The 24,172-nt window shown below is 43.7% G+C and overlaps 1 protein-coding gene across 1 annotated transcript; it reads left to right on the forward strand.

Annotated features, from left to right (window-relative positions):
* The first annotated feature begins 1,524 nt into the window (after nucleotides 1-1,524).
* SLC31A2 (solute carrier family 31 member 2) lies at nucleotides 1,525-22,467 on the forward strand. The gene is made up of 4 exons (XM_027869330.1): nucleotides 1,525-1,739; nucleotides 14,436-14,502; nucleotides 19,130-19,319; nucleotides 19,996-22,467. Exons 1-4 carry the CDS (start codon nucleotides 1,734-1,736, stop codon nucleotides 20,162-20,164), a joined length of 432 nt encoding a protein of 143 aa, XP_027725131.1. The 5' UTR covers nucleotides 1,525-1,733; the 3' UTR covers nucleotides 20,165-22,467.
* The last annotated feature ends 1,705 nt before the right edge of the window (nucleotides 22,468-24,172 follow it).

Below are 24,172 nucleotides of genomic sequence, written 5' to 3' on the forward strand. Positions count from 1 at the left end.
GTCCATTTGCAGCACTTGTTTAAGGCACAGGTACTAAGGCACAAGTTTTATGGGTTGTTCATCCAACTATTACATCATAATCTAAACAATAGACATTCTTTATCTACTTGTTTTTTCCTGGATAGATAATTGAGGCCTTTGGGAAATTGCATGGTTCTTTTAAGGATCCTGAGCTTCTCTCTGAAGGCATGTCTTTTTAACTCCAGTATCCTCACAAAAATGTTGTTATAAATGTAAGGTGTGAAATGCTACATACAGTCTCTGAGGAATTAAGTTCAACCTCACCCAGAGAGTAATGGGGAGTAGCACAGCACCTGGGACATAATAGAGATGTAATGAGGCCTGGCCAATAAAGACCTACGCCTTAAAACATGCATAATATCAACTGATGTGGAAGGTTGGTGAGCTTGCTTCTGAGTATGCCTCTTAGAAGGGACCTTTTAATCCTCGAACTGGTATCCTCTGACTGTTTCAGAGTCAAGGTTTGCCCTCACTGCATAGCAACAACAAAGCATTTTAACCAGCTAAGCCAGGAGTGAGTGTGCTTAAGGCTCTAATGAAGAGAATTTTCAGCCATTTACTGCTTATGTGACCTTGGGTGTGTCTCTTCTCCTCACTGGGACTCAATCTCCTCATCTGTAAAATAAAAGGGCGGCACTAGATCTCAAAATTTCCTTTCATCTCTAAACCCTATAATTCTATGATCTTGTGATCTGTGATTCCTTGTCCATTTTGACTCTGCAGAGGACATCCAGTCTTTTTGTGTTTCTTTGTACAGCATTCACAAAACATTAAAAGCCCCTGTGAAAGGTTTCCAGTGTGCTGGGTGGGTCTTCTGTGCAAAGATTATAGAAAGGAGTGGCCCAAAATCACAGCAGGAGAAGGTGGCAGGCAGCAGGTTCAGATTTGTGCTGGTGGAGGGAACATCAGTCAATCTGTCAACAAGTGGTCTACACCACTGAGCCACTGAATTATTAAAGTGGTCAAGAAGATGAGCATTGCTTGGGGGTTTGTTGGAAGCTATCCAGGAGCAGTGGGTGAAGTGAAAAGATCTCACCTGGGCAATAAGAGTCCTGCCTGGCTTCTAGTCCCAGCTCTGTTAATAATTTACTGGGTCACCCTAGGCAAGTCACTTCTCCTCTCCTTTTAACTGAGGGGTCCACTTTCTCCTGGAAAGCTGCCAAGGAAATTTAGTAGGAAGGGAGTAATATGAAACTGATGGGTTATTTGCCAGATTGTGAGGCGACCCAGAAAACTTGGATCACGTAGCCCAAGACCCCCATTGCCCTCCCAGCCCCAAATCTTGGTTTAGCTCATCCCTCCGGGACCTTTGAGTTTTCAGAGAAGAAGGAGCCGCTCAGCTTTGCCACAACCGCACGGATGGGGAAGGCGGTTGAGCATCAGATTGCAAAACTGCCAGACGCAGTTCTCGCAATGAGTCGAGGGAACCTGCCTGGAGGGAGAGTCCGACCCGATCTCTCTCCCAGGATTCCAGAGCCTGTGGAACCACAACTCCCAGGATTCCCCTCCCCTCGGACTGCCCTCCTCTTGGCTGGACTCGCCTTCCAGTCCTCCGAAGGGGAGGGTGACTCGCTTTGGAGCCCGCCCCTGGGACTCGGCGGGTGGCCTGGGCGCTCGGAACGTGATTTGCTGTGGCTTGTGGTTTGCTGCGGCTTCAGCTTAACTGCGGCTGCAGGGCTAGAGTCCGAGCGGTAGCGAGAGACCCCAGTAGGATGCCTGTGAGTACACAAGGGCTGCCTCGGTCAACATTTAGCCACTTGCAATGGAGAGTGAGCACTTGACCGCTGCCCCGTGGGTGACGTTCTTGGGAGCCTGGAGTATCTGAGCTGGAAGGGACCCTAGAAAATGGAATGTTAGAACGGAGAATGTGGGAGCCTGAAGGGACCCTAGAATGGAGGGTGCTTCAAAGCAGCACCTTCGAGATCACTTCGTCCAGCCCCTCTTAATTTTTCAGTTGGAGGAAACAAACCCAGAGAGAGGAAGCGACTTGCCCAAAGTTGTTTTGAGGGTGTGTGTCCCCCTGCCAGCCGTCCTCCTCCTCCTTTCTGCTTCTCCTCTAGAAGAATGTGCCCTTCCCTCCTGTGAGCTAGAAGGGGCTTGCGGACGACTCACTTTGGGACTGGGGTCCAGAGAGGGACACAGACATAGGGGCAGGGCACATCAAGATTTATATAACTCGAGCTGGGAGAGGAAGCAGGGGAGTCGGGGGATTTCCAGCGGCCCTGGTCGTCCCCAAGTGCCCCGGTGTGTTGGGTGCCTTGTATCAGGGCATTTTCGAAAGGAGCCCCGGGCAAATTTGACTTTGGTGTAAGTTGTTTTTGTTTTTGTTTTTTTTGAGGGGGCAGGTAGTCAGAACAGCTGGCTCCAGGAAATCGGGTGAAATTTTGTTTCAGTTTGAAAGGCACCCTGCCCCACCGGCCTGGCTGGTACAGTCTGCTGCCAGGCTGCCAATTTCGGTTGTCATTCCAGTTATCAGTCTAGCCTGAACACACTGTAGCTCAGGTTTGGAAAGACTGGGACAAAAGACACCCCTCATTTCGAAGGTACTGAAGGTTGACCAGTGTACCAATCACCATTATGACTTTTGGGCCTTTTTTTTTTTTTTTAAAAGGTTGCAGTTCCTTCCCCTAGTACCCATTTTCACAGACTTTGAGAGCTAGCCAGAAGAACCTTGGAACATAGGAGGTTAAATGTTAGATAGAAAACATAGAATTAAATATATAAAGATAGAATAAAAAATATGAAGATAAAATGTTAGAGGTGAAAGGGACAGAAACTATTAGAATATAAAAAACAGAATGCTGGAACTGAAAGGGACCTTAGAACATTGACTTTAGAGAAAATCTAATCCACCCACACCACCAACTCCCACCAAGAGAGGGGAAGGGACTTAAGGGCACATTGTTAGTTAGTGGCAAAATCTGGATTGGGACATAGGCCCCCTCCTAAAGCACTTTTTTTTTTAAACACATGAGGAAACTTCTCCAAATACAAACGGCTGAAAAGCAGACAAAAGTGTTGGGGGTGGGGAGAGAAGATCAGAGAAATGCAACAGGTAGGTTGTTCTCTGCCCCATCCCTGCTAGATTTCCTTCTGAATTCTTGAACCGCAGTTTTGCCTGTTTCCAAGGACATGATTAAATCAAGGTTGTGTCCCCCATCCTGAAATGCAGATAATCTAAATCTATTTGCTAATTCCTTCCTAAAGAAGAAAAACAAAAAGTCACTCTCTCCACTTTTGCCTATTTGCCCAGAGACTAGTGAAAATTATACTGCCTCCCTCCCCCTACCCCATCCTGGGTGGGTCCTTCTGAACTAGGCTGTGGTTGAGAAAGAAATAAGAGCATTGTAGGAAAGGGATCCCAGCTGTTCAGGTCCAGACTGAGCAGGCTGGCCCAGTCCCAGGCCTGGTGGGAGGAAGTCTCCCTGTCATACATTCAGAGGCCTATCGAAATTAATCATCCACCATTTACTGTGCAGCATTGCATGCCAGTGGCTTTATTAAGCTCGAAGAGGGTATGACTGACCCATCCATGCCCAGCTGTTCTGGAGTGGGCTATTGCTAACTTGAACCTGTTAAAGGGGAAAAAATAAAATAATCTCATTCCTATAGTCTCTTGAAGTTTACTTTCCTAGGAACAGTGGAATGAAACATCACTTATAAAGTATTTACTATATACTAAATGCTGATGACACAAATAAAAAATGGAGACATTGCTTGCTCTTATGGAGCTCACATTCTAATCAGGGGACAGAACACATAAAGTGGAGGATTTGTGTTTGTAACGATCCCATAACCCCCATTTTACAAATGAGAACAATGACTCAGAGAGATCAGGCGACCTGCTCTAGGGCCACATAATTAATAAGTACCAGGGCTGGGAACCAATGCTCTAGTCCAGGGGTGGGGAACCTCAACCAATGTCTAATCCTTCTCTTGAAGGCTTGGCTTCCTAAAGTCTCCTTGAGCCTAAGTAAATACCTGCTACCCTTTAACTGTGCCGAAGGGACGTCTTTGCTTAAATTTTGATAGGCCGCCTGGACGGGAAAAGACCTTAGGGGCTATTTAGATAAATGTGCTCATTTTACAGGTGAGGAAACTGAGGTCCAGAAAAGGGTTTTTTTTCCAAGTAGACACCATTAAATTCATGGCCCAAGCATAGTTAGATCCTTCTTGGTCTCACCGCTCTGGTTCCGGGCTGCTTCTATTGTATCACACTGCCTCTCAATCTTTTTTTTTTTAATTTTCATTGAAACAGTTGCAATCCGAGAAAGTCCAACTCCCTTCCTATTTTATTTGTGAAGTACTATGTTATACTAATCAACCCTGTGAGCCTTTCTGATTCTTGTTGAGTGTAGAAGGGGTGGGGAAACTGACCCAGATTGCCAGGGAACCAAATTAGGGCTCTCCCACATGCCTGGAAAAACAAAAGCAACTCTCTGAAGAAATGTTTTCAAAATGACCCATGTGGCTGAGACTGTAGGTCCTGTTTTTCTCAGTAGTAGTTAAGTGCATGGGCAACTAGGTAGTGCAATGGGGAGAGTGCTGGGCCTGGAGTCAGGAAGACCTGAGTTCAAATCCTGCCTCAGACACTTACTAGCAATGTGACCCTGGGTAAGTCACTTACCCCTGTTTGCCCCAGTTTCCCCATCTGTAAAATGAGCTGGAGAAGGAAATGGCAATTCACTTCACTGTCTTTGCCAAGTCACAAAGAGTTGGATATGACTAAAAATTATTGAACAGCAAGATAAGTGCATAGGTTATTAGATACAGAAGTAAAATATGTTGGCTATAAGAGATGCCAAATGTGGTAATGACAAGAGACAAAAAATAAGCAGCTGGCCCTGATAAGGCAGTATCCTGCAGGGCTGTAAGCACCCTGGGCTATCTGGGGATGTATGCTGAGGCCCCAGCCAGAAGTTTTAGTTACTAGTTATTTTCAGTTCCGAGTGTCCTATGGAGGCCCATAACCTGATTCTGAACATTTTCCCCCCATCTATTTGTCAAAAAACCCATGAATTATTGGGGGTTTTAGAGTGGGAAGTGTTTTGTAGTACTTATTTACAGGGCTAGCCTTACCCGTAGGCAGAGTGGGTGACTTGACAGTCTTGCTCTGGCAATGGGAGCTCTTTAATTGGCTCTCCATTCATCTGTGCTTCAAGTGAGAGGAAGCTGTAGTCAAGGAGAAAAATTACCGGATTTTGGCTCACAGGCCCTAGGTTTAAATTACAGCTCTGCCCCTGACTATCTGTATGATTATGGGCATGTTGCTGGATTTCTCTGGGCTTCTCTTTCCTCATCTGTAAAATGAGGGGCTTGGGGTAGATGGCCTTCTGTCTCTAAATCTATAATACCTTTTCTGAGCATATAATATAACCTGTTCCATGCCACTCACATAGAACAAGGGTGTCCATAGAGGCACTGCCAACCAGGAGAGGAAGATCAGATTGCTAATCCTCTAACAGACTGGTTTGAAAGCAAAAGCCTGTAACTACAAGTGGCAAAGGCCAAATCCAAGGCTTAAAGGATGCCACAGACTAGAGAAAACAGGGAAACAATAACTGGCCAAAGGCCATGTTCTTCCTCTGTTTTGTTTTGTTTTTCCACTCTGGGTGGGGCTTGGGGCTCCTGGAACTCAGGAGGTCAGCTCAGTTCTAACCTAATTCAACTGAAGACAAAGGGTATGTCAGAGGCCAGAGAGACAGAATGTACCTGGTCAACCTTCATGCCTCAGGCCAAGAAAAAAACCTAGAATTTTAGAGTTAGAAGTAGGTGAAGAGATGAACCCCTTCATTTTATAGATGGTGAGTTTGAGAGGGAAAGAGACTCACCCAAAGTGTCGCATCAGGTCAGCTGAAGAGGGAGGACTGAAACCCAGGCCCCAGACTCCCAACCAATCCCCTTTTCTTTCTGTGCTTCTCTCCACATGAATAGAGATTAGGGAGGGGTGGAACATAGGAGGATCTCAGTTTCTGTAACAGTTTAAAAAAAATTCTGTGTTTCCATGATCCTAAAGGTTGTAAGGAAAGGAAAGAAATGGGGAAGGCCACAAGACTTTATTTGTATAGCCCAGGAGTGTGAAACCTGCAGCCTTGAGGCCATATGTGGCCCTCTAGGTCCTCACATGTGGCTCTTCACAAGAAGTTTGGGTTCAATCAAAGGGCCAAACTTGAGGACCTAAAGGGTCACGTGTGGCCTTGAGGCTGCAGGTTTCCCAATCCTGGGCTATACAAATAAAGTCTTGTGGTCTTCTCCATTTCTTTCCTTCCATCACAACCTTCTTAATAACTGTGCCAGTCTGGTTAAAACATCAAGGATCTGTCATTGTCTTAGTGTGACAATTCCCTCCACCAAATGTAGGTCACAGTATAACTTCATAAATAATAATTATTTTCATTTCTATTCAGCTCCAAAACTATCCACAATAACATATGACCTTTCTGGTCATTAGAATCTCTCTCCTCCTTTCCCCAACCCCCTTCCCTGACTTTCTTCTTTTCTTTTTTTTATTTTAATTGTTTAGTATTTTATTTTTCCCCAGTTACATGTAAAAACAATTTTCAACATTCATTTTTTAAGTTTGAATTCCAAATCCTCTCCCTTCCTCCCTCCCCAACCCCCTCATTGAGAAGGCAAGCAATTTGACATAGATTATACATGTGTAGTCATACAAAACAACTCCATAATAGCCTGACTTTTTTCTTTATGCTAATCAGAGATCTATCCTACAGCCTCATCTCTGTCTTCTAGCCCTTGTTGTGAATGGTAGTTCCTGAGCTAGTAAGGAACAAGGCCTGCTCCAAGACAAATTCTCCATGAAGATGGGATCATATAGAAAAGAATGGGTATTAGATGAGTTCATCCCAGTTCCCCTTGGGAGCACTGAATAAGCCATGAGGAAACAAGGTGAAGGCTAATGTTTCTGGAACTCTTGTTCCTTGTTGGCTGGGGAGAGGACTAAACCGGTGACAAAGGTGTAATTAATTATTCCATGTCTCCCCAGGATCAGAGGGACTTCATGGCATCTGGAGCTATTCTTGCCAAACCACAGAAGGGCAAGGTTAGAGTGGTGGATTTAGCTGATGTCTTAACTAGGGCATTACCATTGTCATTCCCTAAGGTAGGGTGACTGAGACTAAGCCCCAGGGCACTGCATTTAGAGGGCACAGACAGCTTTTGGAGTTCATTAGCAGTATAGAAACAACAGAACTTAGGAAGTTATAAAGAATAATTACTTAATATAAGACACTTCCAGATGGTAAGAAAGGGTGAGCTCCTCTGCCGTGTGGTTTATCTCCCTAGCAACCACCTGTCCATATCCTATGATTTCAGTCCCCTATCTTTCAATTACCTTCTAGTGTACCTCCTCATGTTTGCCTCAGGGCAAAAGTGCCTAGTTACAGCTCTTTCGCATAGAGATAGAAAAGATTGAAGGCAGCTAGATGACACAATGGGTAGAGTGCTGGGCCTTGAGTCGGGAAAACTCATCTTCCTGACTTCAAATCTGGCCTCAGACACTTAGAAGCTGTGTGACCCTGGGCAAGTCACTTAACTGGTTGCCTTAGTTTCCTCATCTGTAAAATGAGCTGGAGAAGAAAATGGCAAACCACTCCAGTATCTTTGCCAAGAAAACCTCAAATGGGGTCACAGGGACTCAGATATGACTGAAAAAACAACAAAACAGATAATTGAAGGCCCAGAACCTCTTTTGGGAGACTGGGCACTTTTCTGAGTTAATAATAGTAACAATAATGTAGAACTCATTTTCTTTCCTCTCATGCTCAGCCTGCTTCCCAACTTCTGCATCACTGTCAAGGGCCCCACTGTCCTCCATATCTAGCCAGCAGCCCCAAAGTCTTCTTGAGTCTTCCTTCCTGACTCGTCCCACATCCATGACCTCCTCTTCCTTCCCATGGCTACCCTGCTACCATTCTAGTTGAGGTCCGCATCAGCCCTTCCCCAGACTGCTACAACAGCCTCCGAGTTGGTCTTCTTGCCTCCATTCTCTGTCCTCCCCATCATCTTACACAGCTGTCCAGGTAATATTGCTAACGTACAGGGCCGACCATTTCGTCCTCCTCCTAAGCAGTGCCAATGGCGCCTGTTAGCTGTAGGATCAGATGGAAACTCTTCTAGCTGTTATTGAAAGCCATTCACAACCTGGCCCCAACCTACCTTTCCAGGCTTGTTGCTTATTCTTCCTCTTCATGTGTCAAACTGGCCTCCTTGCTGTCCCTAGATAGGCCATCCTATCTCCCATCTCCGTGCCTTTGCTCAGATGATCCCTCATACCTAGGACGCTCTCCATCCTTCCCTCTTATAATTTTTCGTTCTCTTTAGGATTCAGCCCAAGAACCACCTACTACCTGAGGCCTTTCCTTATTGCCCCCAGATACTAGCAACCTCCTTCTTCTCAAAGTTTTTACCTTTATATGTAAGAGGTAAGGGAATGCAGCAGCTGGAGAGCTGGCTTCTCATTCAGGGAGACCTGGGTTCAAATCCTACCTCTGATATACACTGTGACTTCATTGTTCAGTGCCTCTAGGAATCATTCTAAGACAAAGTGACTTTGAACCTTCTTTTGTACAGGGAGTTTCTTTCTTTAGGAGTTCCCTCAACTAGTGAAATTACTGGTCCAGTTCATATTAGTTCTGTCACATTCAATCGTGTCCACATTTGGAATTTTCTTGGCAGAGATACTGGAGTGGTTTGCCATTTCCTTCTCTAGCCATTTTACAGATGAGGAAACTGAGGCAAATAGGGTTAAGTGGCTTACTTAGGGTCACCCAGCTAGTAAGTGTCTGAGACCGAATTTGAAGTCAGGAAGATGAGTCTTCCTCACTCCAGGCTTGGCACTGTATCCACTGCACCACCCAGCTGCCCCTGTATTTTTTTTTCTTTTGGTGAGGCAATTGGGGTTAAGTGACTTGCCCAGAGTCACACAGCTAGTGAGTGTTATGTGTCTGAGGTCGGATTTGAACTCAGGTCCTCCTGACTCCAGGTCTGGTGTTCTATCCACTGCACCATCTAGCTGCTCCCCTATATTTTCTTATATTTATGGACATTGTCTCCAGGATACAAGATGACCTCCTTGAGGACAGGGGCTGTTTCATTTGGGGTACTTTGCACAGTGCCTGCACTTAATAAATACTTGTTGATTTCTATAGCACTTTAAGGATTGCAAAATACTTTCCTTGTACTACCTTTGTGTTGTAGGTAGTATCCATTTTATAATACAAAATATATTTAATATTTTATTAAATTATTAAATTATATTAATTTATATTAAATTAAATTTTTATTAATTTTTATTAATTTATTTATTAATTTATATTAAATAAAATTATTAAAATATAATACAAAATTTATATATACCCATTTATAATACAAAAGAAGAAACTGACGCTAGAGAAGTTAAGTGACTTGCCCAGGGCTACACGATTGTCAGAACTTTGATGGGCATCTTCAGAAAGACTTGGACAATGGTAGGGGTAGACAATGGCATTGTGTGTTGTCTTAACCAATCTAGGCAGTCCACACACATTTATCAAGGACTTACTATGTCCCAGGCACCATGCCAAGTGCTGAGGATACAAAGAAAGGCAAGAACAGCCCTGGTCTACTAGGAGCTTATGTTCTAGCAGGGAGACTTGTAAATAAATTCATACAAGATCCCTACAAATCCTCCTCCTCCAGGAAGCCTTCTGTTGATTACTCCAGATCATTATCTTTCCTTGGAATTGCTTGCTGTAGCATTTATTGTCAATAGCACATATCTGACTCCTAGGATATCTTCCCTTGTCTTTTTCCTACTGGACTGGTAAGCTCTCAGAGGGTAGAAATGGTATTTTCTAGTACTTTTTGGATCTGCTGTGGCACCTTAATCATAGCAGATTTATGAAAGGTATCCCGTAAATATTTTAATGGGTTTTAATTTAGCCTTAGCCAACTGTTAGAAAGACAATGGTATTTATCATCTCAGATCCCCAGTATCCTTAGAAAAAGCAATCCCAGTAGCAACATGGTTCCACAGTAACCTGCAGAATCATAGAAAGTTAGGGTTAGAAGGGATCTTAGAACACAGCATGTTAGAAGATAGATTATTGGAGCTGGAAGGATCCTTAGACCAATGAATGCTAGAATTTAGATGATTAAAACTGGAAGGGACCTAAAACAGAATATTAGTCTGGAGAGGACCTTAAAAGGCAAAATGTTAGAGCTGGAAGGTGGATCTTAGAACAAAGGGTAGGGGGGTGGAAAGGGACTTTAGAACAAAGATCGTTGGAGATGGAAAGAGTCTTAAAACAAAGAATGCTAGAACTTAGAATGTTAGAACTAGAAGGAACCTTGAAACAAAGGATATTTAAGCTGGAAAGAACCTTGGAGTTTAGAATATTAGAGCCAGAAGGGAGCTTAGAACAGAAGATATTGGAACTGAAAATAATCTCTTCATTTTTTTACATATGGGGAAACTGAGGCCCAGAGTGGTAAAGTGACTTGTCAGAGATCAGTCCTGGGGTTAATAGCAGAGCTGGGACTAGGGCACAGATTTCCTGACTCCAAACCTAGTGACCTTTTCATTGCATCGTGACACTTCTGGCAAGGTAAAGGAACCCTTTGAGGGCAAACAGCAGCAACCCTTGGTTTTTCTCTGCCATGATAAACACTAGTGGCACTAGTTCTAGATAAGGGTAGCTTTTCTAACCTCAGCACAGGGAGAAAAGGAGTCTCTTTATGGTTGTTAGTTGTGAAACAGCCCACAGGAAAGCCAGTCACAGAATCAAAACAGAATGGCTTGTAGGATGAGTGGCCTTGAAATTGGTCAGTGCCATGGTCAAGAGAGGCAGCTGGATGGTTCTGACCCAGCCCCAAGGACACAGCTGTGGGCTGGGCAAATGGGCATCAGGTTCAGTCCAGCCTTTGGTTACCTTCAGACTGGAGCATCTTAAGGGTATTTAGTAACCCTTGTTAGAGCAGACCTCAAGAACAGAGGTATCCAGGACTCATTGGAAAAGACTCTGATGTTGGGAAAGATTGAAGACAAAAGGAAAATGGGATAGCCAAAAATGACACGGCTAGATAGTGTCATAGAAACAATGAACTTGAACTTGGACAGACTTTGAGATAGTGGAAGATAGAAGAGCCTGGAGTGCTATGGTCCATGGGGTACAGTCAAGCCACATTTGCACATGAACACAATAAGACCAATGCTATATAGGAACTGAACTAAAATTTTGAGCCTGGTCTCCCAGAGACTGAAAAGATATTAGGAGACAATATACCCAAGAAGTGTGAGGGCAATATGTTGGTGTGTATTTTGTGATATCTTTGAAGTAAATATCCATTTGCAAAAGTAAAAAAAAAAAAAAAGGTGTCATACACAGTAAGTGTGGCAGAATCAGATTAAAATGTGATTGGGAAATATTTAGCAAAATGAATAAAAATACAATAATACATAGATAATATTAAAATGTCATTTTATAAATCAATATGCAAGGGCAGCTAGGTGGTACAGTGGATAGAGCATGGGGCATGGAGTCAGGAAGACCTGAGTTTAAATGAAACTTCAGACTCTTATTTGCTGTGTGACCCTGGGGAAGTCACTTGACCCCTATGTGTCTCAGTTCCTCACCTGTAAAATGGGGACACACTGGAGAAGGAAATGGCAAACTACTTTAGTATCTTTGCCAAGAAAACCCCAAATGGGGTAACCAAGAGTCAAGAATGAACAACAACGTCCATATAGTATGCAGCCCGCAGGGTTGCTTTCGTGGTTGTGCCCTTTCCCCATCTCTATTAGCATTTGACTTGGCTGCCCTCGAGCCTCCTACTGTATCTGAGGGCATTTCTCTAGGGACTGTGGGAGGCACTCCTCCAGCGCAAAACTAGCTGAGTTTGAAGCTGCAGAGGCCAGTGAACCGTGCATTTCCTCAGAGGCCAGCGAATAACAGATGGATCACATATCTTGGGGAATCACCTCATATTTCTGGGCCTTAGTTTTTTCTTCCATAAAATTACTGAATTGGAATCTTCAAGGACTCCTAGCTCCAGCCTTCTATGACTGTGTCAGGTTGTGCTCAATGGCTCCAGGAGGAGCGGAGGGCTGAGCAAAGTGGGCAGCAGCACTCAGTGAGTGGCCTGAGCCCCTGTTTTGGGGAAGCATCTCACCCGGGATTAGGTGGGACTCAGCATTTGCTTGATGGGCCGTGGCCCTGCCCGGCAGCTCCCTCTCCATCTCCAGAATCCCTGACATCACTCCGTGATAGAGAAGTACAAGTCTCACGCAAGATGAGATCATCTTTTTTTGGACATGGCGACTGTGGATATTTGCTAGGCTTGATTATTCATGCTTGTAATAGGTGTTTTTTTGGTCTTTTTTTCTTAGCCACAGGTGGTATGGAAAGGAGAGAAGGTGACTTTTTGGCTGATTGCAGAAACAATTGAATTACTTTTAAAAAGAAAGTATTTTCTTGTCTTTCCCTGTCAGAATTCAGTTTAGCCCATTTTTTGGTTGTCATGGAGGTGGTGTGTTAGGAGAAGTACACAAAAATGCTGGCTCTCATTCCACTATCTGCAATTTAACCCCCCACCAAGAAAGTATTGAGCTAATGGGTTTGAGGGGGAAAAACCAGCAACAAACATTTAAACTCTTTGAAGGCTTGGAATGTCACTTTCGATCTTTGCATCCTAATCACTTAGCCGAATGGCTTAATAAGTACTTGTGGGGGGAAAAAAATATCCTTGGCATTGGGACCAGATCACAAGACTAAGGCGGCTGCAGATCTGGAGGGGATCTTGGAAATCACCAAGTTTAACCCCCTTGTTTTACAAATGGGAAAACTGAGGCCCAGAAATAGAAAGGAGTGTCCTGTGTTCCACAGCTGGTTGAATGCATTCAACAAGCATGCATTCATAAGAAATAGTATGGTTTAGCAGAAATATGATGGACTGGGAGTCCAAGGACCTCCATTTAAATCCTACCCCTGATAGTTGTGTGAATCACTTACCTCTCTGGGCCTCAACTTTCTAATCTGTAAAATGTAGATGATAATAATAACTATAATATTTATTTCACAGGGGTTGCTGTGAGGATTGAAAGAGATAATTAGGTTAAGTGTTCTGCAGACCTGAATAATAATAATGGCTAGTGTTTATATGGAGCTTTGAGGTTTGCAAAGTGATTTACAGACATTATCTAATTGGATCCTGTGAGGTAGGCGCTTGCTATTATTCCAGATAATTTTACAGATGAGGAAACTGAAGCCTCTGTCCAAATCCTCACCCCTCACACCTGAACTATGGCAATGAAGAGCTCGGAGCTGGTTTTCCTGCCACAAGTCTCTCCCCACTCCAGTTCATCTTTCACTTTGCTATCAAAATGATCTTCCTAAGGTTTAGATCTGACCATGTCACCTCCCTAATTCAGTAAACTGCAGTGACACTTCCTCATCTCCAGGATCAAGTTACAGATCCACTGTCTGGGGTTCAAAACCCTTCCTCACCTGCCCCTCCTCCCACCTTTCTAGTCTTCTCACATCTCCCATCACCCTCCCCACTCAGTCCACCCACCCGCCTACTCTGCACTCCAGTGAGTGTCTTGGGGTGTCTTGAACAAGACACTCCATCTGTCGGCTCTGGTTGTCCCCCATGGCTGGAATGCTCTTCCTCCTCATCTCTGTCTAACAGCTTCCTATAAGCCCCAGATAAAATCTCTCCGCCTACGGGAAGCCCTTCCCGATTTCTCTTAATTCTAGTGCCTTTCCTCTGTTGATGATTTCTAAAGTATGCTGCATATAGCTTGTTCGTACAAAGTTGTTTGCATGTTATCTCTCCTCTTAGACTGTGAGCTCCTCAAAGGCAAGGACTGTCTTTTGCCCTTTCTTTGTGTCCTCCCCAGTGCTTCTCACTGTACCTGGCACACAGATGCTTATCAACTGGTGGGCAAGCTAGAAAAAAAAATTACCTCTCAGTCCCCAAAATATTTCCTGAACTTTTCAACTGTAATAGTGTTCTCTTGATTCTGTATCTCATAGTGCTAGGATTTAGAGCTGGCATTGCCTTTAGGAATAATATCCTCTAATCCCCCTCATTCTCAGGTGAGAAATCGGAGGCTCAGAAAGGTTAAGTGATTTTCTTCAGGTCACACAGGTAATAAATAGCAGAGCCTGGGTCTGAGCCCTGGTTTTCTGACTCCCAATTCTCTGCTGCCTGGCTGCAGAAGCAGGAAATCCCCAGCCCTCAGGAACTGGCACAGCACAAAATCAGGTTCATGCTTGATTTATGAATAGGTGTATTTGTCAGAAACTGTTAGGTATGCCTCCCTTGGATCCAGGCAAGTTGATTTAACTTTTAAATAAAACAGCATTTGTTTTTCCAGGAGGCTGCCCTTGACTTTTTCTTTCCCTTCCTTTCAGATGCATTTCATCTTCTCCAGTGAGGTGGAGCTCCTCTTTGATTTCTGGAGGGTCCACAGTCCAGCCGGTAAAAGTGTGAAGCCCCTGTCTCCCTCCCTCCTACCCTCGCTCCCTTCCTCCTCTGCTGGGCTCAGGGCACTAGAGAACCCGTGTGCTCATCCATCATGACCTATTGCCGGGATATTCAGGCATATCTAAATTGCTCTTCATGAAAACTGAAATTTGACCTACTCGCAATACATGTGACGCCTCACAGAGACTAGCACTCTACAATTTTTCAAATTGATTTCACACATGTCATTTCATTTTGTCCTCACAAGAACCCGGTCCTGTCATCATTTAGATATAGATTCAAGGGACCTGAGTTCACAACCCAATTCAGACACTTGCTGACCATCTCTCTGACTGTTGGCAAGTCATTTGGGCTTTGGTTTCCTCCTCAGTAAAATGGGGCTCCAATGGGGATGTTGAGAAGGAGATTTGCACACCTAACTAATAGCCAGGAGAATAGCTAGCATCTAAATAGCCCTCTAAGGTTTGAGAAAAGTTTGAGCCTCACAACAACCCTGGGAGACAGGTGCTATTACTATTATCCCCTTTTTCCAGACGAGAAAACTGAGGCAGACAAAAGTTAAGTAACTTGCCCAGGACCACACAACTAGGAAGCGTCTGAGGGAGGATTTGAACTTGGGTCTTCCTGACTCTAAATCCAACACTCCATCCACTATACTTCCTAAAAGTGACAAGTTATAGTTATTAGTCATATATGGAGTTTGTTATTGTTGTTGAGTCATTTCAGTTGTGTTTGACTCTTCATGACCCCATTTGGGGCTTTCTTGGCAGAGACGCTGGAGTGGTTTGCCATTTCCTTCTCCAGCTCGTTTTACAGATTAGGAAACTGAGGCAAGCAGGGTTAAGTGACTTGGTCAGGGTCACACAACTAGTAAGTGTCTGAGGCTGGATTTGAACTCAGGAAGAAGAGTTTCCTGACTCAAGGCCTAGTACTCTATCTACTGAGTCACTAGGGTCACATCCAGGTTTTGCTGCTTACTAGTTTTAGGAACTTGGCCAAGACATTAAATTCTGAGTCCCAGTTTCCTGAAATGTGTGGGTTGGACTTTAAGATGTCCTCCCTGTCCTCCTCCAGCTCTAAAGCCTACTTCCCCGTGGAGAAGCCAGCTGTCCTGACTCTCCATTCAGGACTCATGTGTTGGTAGCTGCTGCAGTTCCAGGCTGGCAGGCATTTATGTATGGTGTACAAGTCAATCCTAATTTTGAGAAGACTTTTCATTTAATCTTAAACTGTTAACTTACATATCTTCATAAAATATCATCCATAGGCAAGCCAAGCCCTCTGCCAACATCTTATTCAATCCTCTCAGCAACCCTGTGAAAATGAAGTAGGTCCTATTTTACATTCCCATTTTACAGATGAGAAAATTAAGCCTGGCCTTTTAAGGTTAGCTTCTCTTATCTGAGCCCAGAGGGCTTAAATACTTCAATGAGCATTTGTTAAACCTTGTATATAAAACAGATGTAGCAATTACAAGCTTTTAAAAAGTGGGGATGGTGAGCTCTTAGTTTTTTGGGTTTTTTTATGGGCTACCGCCAGTGTGTAGCTTCTTTGGGCATTTGGCTTCTCCTTCCAAGCCTTTCTGTACTTGCTGCAAGATATATGGAATCAACGCGAGCATCCTGGCTGGGTAGAGGGGCTGCGTCTTCCAAGTGTGCTCAGGGGCCTGAATAAGATGACTCCTGGCATGGCATAGTGGACTTGGGGTCAAATCCTGCCTCACTCAATTGCTACCTGTGTGACATTGAGCAAATAATTTTTAAAATTTTTTATTAATTTTTTTTTAGTTTTCAGCAATCACTTTCATAAGCTTTTGAGTTTTAAATTTTTCTCCCCCTCCCTCCCTACCACCCTTCCCAAGACGGCTTGCAATCTGATATAGGCTATACATATACATTCCTATTAAACATATTTTCACGTTAGTGATGTTGTAAGGAAGAATTAGAACCAATAGGAGGAACCACCAGAAAGAGGAAACAAAACAAAACAGAAGAAAAAAATAGCAAATAGTATGCTTTGATCTGCATTCATAATCCACAGTTCTTTCTCTGGATGTGGATAGCATTTTCCATCATGAGACCTTTGGAGATGTCTTAGATCCTTGCATTGCTGAGAAGAGCTAAGTCTGTCAAAGTTAGTCATTGCACAATGTGGCTGTTACTGTGTACAACGTTCTTCTGGTTCTGCTCACTTCACTCAGCATCAGTCCATACAAGTCTTTCCAGGTTTTTCTGAAGTCCGAATACTCATCATTTCTTATAGCACAATAGTATTCCATTACATTCATATATCACAACTTGCTCAGCCATTCCCCAATTGATGGGCATCCCCTCAATTTCCAATTCTTTGCCACCACAGAAAAAGCTGCTATAAATATTTCTGTACATGTAGGTCCTTTTCCTATTTGTGTGATCTCTTTGGGATACAGCCCTAGAAGTGCTATTGCTGGGTCAGAGGGTATGCATAGTTTTATAGCCCTTTCGGCATAGTATTGAGCAAATAATTTGATCTCTCTGTGCTTTCATTTCCTCATCTATAAAATGAGGTTGGACTTAATAGTCATTAAGGTCCCTTTCTGCTCTATGAAGGCTCTTGAGGGGAAGTGCAACTGAGGGTCATAAGGTAGAGTGCCCTTTGTGCAATATCCTGAATGTCTTAGAGAAACCAGATTTTAGGCCTTTGGCCTAACTAGGACAGGGACATCAGGATAGCCCCTCCCAGTACAGTGCAGAAAGGAGCACAGAACAGCCTTCCCAGTCATAGCATTATTTTGAACATTTAAATTTAATTTTTTTTCTATCAATAAAAATCTATTTTCTCTTCTACTCAGTGCCCCCAGTGGAAAAAAAAGGAAAAAGAAAACCCCTGTAACTATTATGCAGAGTCAAATAGACAAGCAAAACAAATTCCCACACTGGTCTTTCATGAGGCTGTTTTCTACCATCTGAACCCAGCCTGGTCCCCAGAGAAAATGTCCAGAGTGGAGAGGAGATGGTGATAGGAAGAACGGCCCCTTATATGAATGATGTATGTAACAGCTTCCAGTGTGTTTCTATGTTCATTCCTTAATTTCATCATCAGAACAAGCGTGTAAGAGAGGCAGAGGAGGAATTACTACCCCATTTTATAGATGAAGAAATTGAGGCTCAGAGTTTAGTGACTTGTCCAACATAACACAGCTAGTTAGTGGCAGGGCCAGGATTGGAATCTAGGTTTCTCTCCCTCTCTGTCCGTGCACTTTCCCCTTTTAAAAAACCATCATCAGCTACAACTACAGTCCAAATAAACACACAGAAATACAAAACATGAGACCAAGCCCTAGCATTAGAAAAAACAGGAACAAGAGAGTGAACAAGCTATGAAGATACCAATAAGATACTTTGGGTCTGTGTGTCATCCTGTCCCCCTCCCCACCCCCCAGGCTTCTCAGAATTCTGCCACCTTTGATCCTGTTTTCCTTCCTTCTTCCCCTCTCCCCCTTTCTTCTATAGTTGTAGTTAGTATGTTGACAATTCTGCCTGATTGTACTGCTTTTACGTCACTGCTTCTTCTACTGCATCAGGCTGCCTTTGAAGGACAGTTTTGTGGAAGCCAAGGGAAGTCTAGCATGACCATAAGGGGCAAAGCGCAATGGGATGACGTAGAAAGAGCTCTGGATAGAGAGCCAGAAGTCTTGCTGGCTCTGTTACTCAATAGTTACCACGCTAGGTAACTCTAATATATAATATAATATAATATGATATGATATGATATGATATGATATAACATATGATATAATACGATATGATACAATATAATACGATATGATATGATATAATACGATATGATATGATATAATACGATATGATATAATATAATGATATGATATAATATGATATGATATGATATAATATAATATAATATAATGTAATGTAATATAATATAATATAATTAATATAATATAATATAATTACCATGCAGGAGGGCCGGACCTAGAGCCAGGAGAACTAGGTTTGAATCCCACCTCATCCATTCATTGGCTTCTATTGCTTACAGGCCAATCATTTAACCTCTTAGAGGCTCTATTTTCTCATCTCCAAAATGTAATACTTTCACTACTTACCTAACTGGGTTGTTGGGGGGACAAAGTGCTATATTCATGCAGTTGTCATTATTACCTATGTGGTCTTATTATTGTCTTTTTTTGGGGGGGGGTGAGGCAATCAGGGTTAAGTGACTTGCCCAGGGTCACACAGCTAGTAAGTGTCAAGTGTCTGAGGCCAGATTTGAATTCAGGCTGACTTCAAGGCTGGAGCTCTATCCACTGTGCCACCTAGATGCCCCCATTATTGCCTATGTGACCTGGAATAGGTCATTTCCCCTCTGGGCCTCAATTCTGTCACTGGTAAAATAAAGGGTTTAGATTAGATAATCTCAAGTCTAATTCTGGGATTTTAGGATGTTCTGACCCTAGGCAGGAAGGATGTGTGTGGGGAGCACGGGTCAGGTTCAGAGGAAGTGGAGAGAAGCATAGTTCTTGAGATCAGTCTCTGGTACGGGAATCATCTCTGGAACCACATGTGCCCCTTGGGGAGTTGTCTGGGCTGTGTTGGGGTCTCTGGAGCTGGACTTCCTTCTGCAGGCATGGCTGTTTCTGTGCTGGTGGTCCTCCTTTTGGCCGTATTGTACGAAAGCATCAAGGTTGGCAAAGTAAAGTTGTTCCACTGGTCCCTGCACAGCCATCCCCCAAACGACAACCAGCAGCTGATGGAGTGTATGGACCAGGAGTCTACAAGCTCTGGGTCAGCTCAGGCCAACAGTGACCGAACCAGGTAACTGATGGATGGATGGGGCATGGAAGCATTGGACCAACCCAGAAGGCCCAGGCAAAAGTGCTCTGAGTTCTCACTTCAGCTCTAAACCCACCTCAGGCAGCAAGTACTGGGGCTTTCTTAGCCTAACAGCCCAATCCAGGGCCCTCCTAATCTCTCTGATTGGCCTCCCCAAATTGAATATTGTCCTATCTTCCCACCTGCCTTTAGGCATAGAAGAACTATGGTGTGAGAGTCTCCATATGGTGAATAGAATGCTCTTCAGCCTCCTGGTGGGATTTACTTTTCCCAAGCACAGCTGGCTTTCACAGGCCAGCCATTAGTGGTACACAATGTACCTTTGCTTGCATTTCACAATATCTAATACTACTACTTGCATTTATGTGGTGCTTTGTGGTTATTAAGTGCTTTCACATCAACTAAATGAAGTGGGCAATATCATCATCTCCATTTTACAGACGAGGAAACGGAGAGTGACATGACTAGGTCAGAGTCACACAGTTTGAACCCAGTCTTCTGAACAGAAATTCACTCTTCTTCCCACTAGAACAGGTTGCCTCTCTAAGGCCACTTTTTACCATATAGCTTTACTTTCCAGTCCTGAATCCAACCCCCTCGCCCCCCATCCCCATCTGTCACTTCATCCTTCTCTAACTCAGTTATCTTGTGTATCTAGGTTGCTTCTGAGTCACTTGGGCCAGTCTCTGTTACATGTCGTCCAGGTGGTCATTGGCTACTTTGTGATGCTGGCTGTGATGTCCTACAACACTTGGATTTTCCTTGGCGTGATCCTGGGCCTAGCTATTGGTTACTACTTGGCCTACCCACTCCTCAGTGTGGGATAGAGGGCAGGATGGGCTCCGAGGCTGCTGGATGGTTGTTCAGGCTCGACGAGTTGGAGAGTACCTTCTCTTCTTTACTTAGTGATGAAAACCCCACCATATTCAGAAGCAGGCACTCTCACGACAGTTGTTTTACATCTCCCTTATCTTCCTCCTTCTGTGGCCTCTTAGTTTGAGGTACAGAGGGCCTGGGGGGCACATGTGCCCTCCTTCCTTGGGCTGGCCACAATGGCCACCAATGGTGTTTACTGAGGACCTCTGGTGGTGGTTCTGGCTAAATAAAACCTTGCCTAGACTATGCAAAAGCCGGAGGGAAGGAGAGGGGAGCCAGTGGAGCCCAAGTGCTGATGACATTGCTGATCGTGTAACCTACTCATGTATTTCCTGACTTGGGAAGGAAGGAAGACTATTTCAAAAGGGATGGAGGGAGGGGCAGGGCTCCAGACATGCTCTCCTCCCTCCTCCGTATTGTGCCTTAGTTCCAATGGAACAAGTCATGCAGGGTTAACTGCCTTCCTCTGTCTGTGGGAATAGGGGATATACCAGCATTTCAAACTCACCTCTCTGCCTTAGGAATGCTAGAAAATTGAAACTAGGTCGTGTGTGTGTGTGTGTGTGTGTGTGTGTGTGTGTGTGTGTGTGTGTGTGGGTGGACTGACCTGAGATTCATTTCCTCCATTCCTCCTTCCCCAGCCCCGGCCCCCCAAGCCCCCAGGTAACCTGCCTTGGGTATTGTTAGAACAAATAAGGTTTTTAAATGGAACACTCTCCCATCATATTCATAGTGATTCAAAGCATGGTGGTGTAGATGGTGCCCAGGTAGTGGAGTACTTGAGTTTGAATCCTGGCTCTGATACTTAGTTGCTTTGTCATTTTCCCACTTTGGGCCTCAGTTTACCCATCTGTAAAATAAAAGGAATGGGTTAGATTAAATCTGTCAAGTATCTTCCAGCTCCAAATCTGTGATCCATTTCCTTCTTTTTCTGAGGGAACACAATGAACCAATTAAGTTAAATGATGCCGAAGGAGACGTTTTGAGGACTGAAGAGCCTGAAGGGGATGGGGACACCCAAAGGTCTGAAGGAGCTGGATCTCAAGTGCAGCAGAATCCACCGGCATTCACCTGTGCCTTGAAATGACTGACTCTAGGCTTCTAGAGTTAACTTTAGCAACTGCACATGGTCTGTCGGTGGCAGATGCAGGAATGTTACCCAGAGCTCCTGGCTCAGGCAGGGCTCCTTCCACTGGACAGCACTACCTCCTTGCTGCTTAGATGGAGAATGTGAGGTTGTACCAGGGAAGCAGGATAGATCTAGCTTTGCTAGTGGCCTTATTTGTCTGGATAGATATTGATGACCTCCCTTTCTGTCATCTTATTCCAATTCTTTTCTAATTCAGAAAAAGGTCAGTGTCATTTAATAACCTTCAAGATCTCATTTTTCTTCACTATCTCTCTTTACCCTGTGACTGACCTGGCAGAGAAAACACACTGGATATTCACTTAAAATATTCATTAAAGCATCCTAGTCTGCTGTTGGACAAAGATTAAATCAAACCTAAGCCATTTATTCCTGCCCTGAAGGAATTTATGGTCTAAATAAAAATGTAATTTATATTTTAGCATCTAGTTAAATTCATTTAAAAAAAGGTGGATTAAAAAAATGTTACTTTGATTATGCCATTTTGGGGAAGAGTGTGGCGAACAAAAAAAAGATAGTAGCTGTGGAAGCAACAGAAGAGGAGGGAGAAGGGATAGAAATAATGAACGGTAAGACTATCATAAAAGAAAATCTTAGACCAGTGGATTCATCTCAAGTAATGAAATTTATTTTGTTAAATGAATGGAATTTCAGCTGTCTAGCTGGTCTACCTACTTAAGGCTTTCCCTGGGTCTCTCTACTTCCTGAGGGTCAGCAGAACAGGGATGAATGTCGTTTAGGAAGAAGAAATGAGTTCTGATGAGATGTCTCTAGAAGCTGCTGTGACATCAGTCTTTTGATCCAGCAGCTTAATGCTACTATCTACGGATTATAGGGCACAAATGAACCTCCATCTCCCTTCTTGACTTTATCATGGTTCCCAAGGGGCAGGAGGGCAGATGGGGCTGGAAAGTTGTATTTGACAACAGAGCCAGACTTACATACAGGTAACTAGGCAATACTGGTCAGGTTACTGGTATGATGGGACTTCAGGAATACCAATACAAGTCAGTCACAACCCTGCCCCCCAATGCTTTGGTTTTCTGTCGAATAATTATTAATTAAAAATTTTAATAATTAAACATTTGAAATCATTAGGAATCAGTATTTTTGGCTTAAGGTTTCTTATTCCAAAATGTGACTACCTGGGAGCAGTCACACTAAACTGTAAAAGACTAAAAAGCCACCTAGTCCAAGGTCATCAGTATTAACAGGGAGATGAAGGGGCTTGCCCAGGTCACAAGGTCAGTGCCAGAAGCAGGATTTGAACCCTGGTCTTGATGCCAGAGCCAGGATTCTTGGTACCATTGCTAGCAGTTATCCCTGGGGAGGGGCAGTCACATCAGCATGTGTGGAACAAGGACAAAGGAGTTAGAGAGGGTTGTGTCCAGTCACTTTAGGGGAAGGGGCAGAGGTCTATTGTACCCCTTGGATTAGTCAATAAACACATATTGACACCTGGGGAAGAAATGGAAATCTAACAGATCTGGAATCAGAAAACCTAGGATTGAATCCCAGCTTTTCATTAATAGTGTGACCTTGGGCAGGAGGCTAGGTGCCTGCTAGGGGGAATATGCCAGGTGGCAATGGCTTTTGGAGAGCAGCAGGAGATAAGGTCGGAGAAGCAGCAACAAGTCAGAATCTCTTGGGATTCCTTCAAGCTTTTGTCATACTTCCCCCCTAAACATACTTGCCAGCATTATTTTTGGAGACTTCTGTTCTTCAGACTATTTGCTGTGGAAAGATCCATGTAGATCTTTGGGGGCAGCTTAAAAAAAATCACATGTGGAGAAAATTGAAACTATTGGCTAGAAAACGGGTTTGAGGTTAACTGGCCCTCTCAAAGGGCTCGTTCCAATTCTTACTACAGGATTAGAGGCAGCAGCAATTGCAGAAACGGTCAAGATTTGTAATCTCCATCATATAAAACAATACACTGATGCTTGTTCATACTGCAAATATTTTATTTCATTTATAATCATTTCGATGTTTTTCCACGTCTCTTTATAAAGTTTCTCTCTAGCAATGTTGTTGACTTCTCATTTTATACCCTCAGAGGGCAGGGACTAATAACTCTCATTCATACTGCAACCAGCACAGCACATAAAAGACCATTACTTAGACAGGGGAGGAAAAGTTTAGGGGCAGTAAGGGGGTGGGAAAGAATTTGGCCCCTCAAGCTGTTATGCATACCACCTTCAACTGGTACAAGAACAGCTGCAGCTTTTGGGAAACACAGAAATCAGAGTTTACTATCAGAGTTTTCATTTTAATTAAAATTCTCCTTTTTAAAGCCCTATAGCTGTGGGCCCCATGCTGGTTGCATGGTCCATGTAAGGTATCTTGAATAAGAAACTAGTTATCGATCTATTTTCACCTCCAGTTTCTGGCTCTGTCCAGACCACCTGGAGCCCAAGCTGAACCCAAACTGGTCAGTGGTCCAGGAAATGCAACAATTGAGAAGAGAGCTATGGGGCCCTCTAGCTTTACCCTCTCTTCTGCAGCCACTGTCAGGTTCACTGAAATGAGTTTGCACTGGAGAAGGAAGATTATGGTAGATGGCCTATGGGCTAAAATTCAATGAAATACTATTCCATCATTTACATTTTTTGCAATAGGTAATGAGCTCTGGACATATTTTTGCACATATCTGGTCATGAGCCTCAGATACCAAGATGCTCTTGGCTTCAGTTATTCATTCAACAGTTAAACATTTATTAACGTCCTACTATATGCAAGGCACTGTGCACAATAAGGCCCACTGGTTCAGGGGAAAATGGAAATCTCTCCCTTTTCTTTGAATGCAGAGAAC

This window comes from Vombatus ursinus, unplaced genomic scaffold (assembly GCF_900497805.2).
Source record: "Vombatus ursinus unplaced genomic scaffold, bare-nosed wombat genome assembly UNPS02014793.1, whole genome shotgun sequence".
In the NCBI taxonomy this organism is placed as follows: domain Eukaryota; kingdom Metazoa; phylum Chordata; class Mammalia; order Diprotodontia; family Vombatidae; genus Vombatus; species Vombatus ursinus.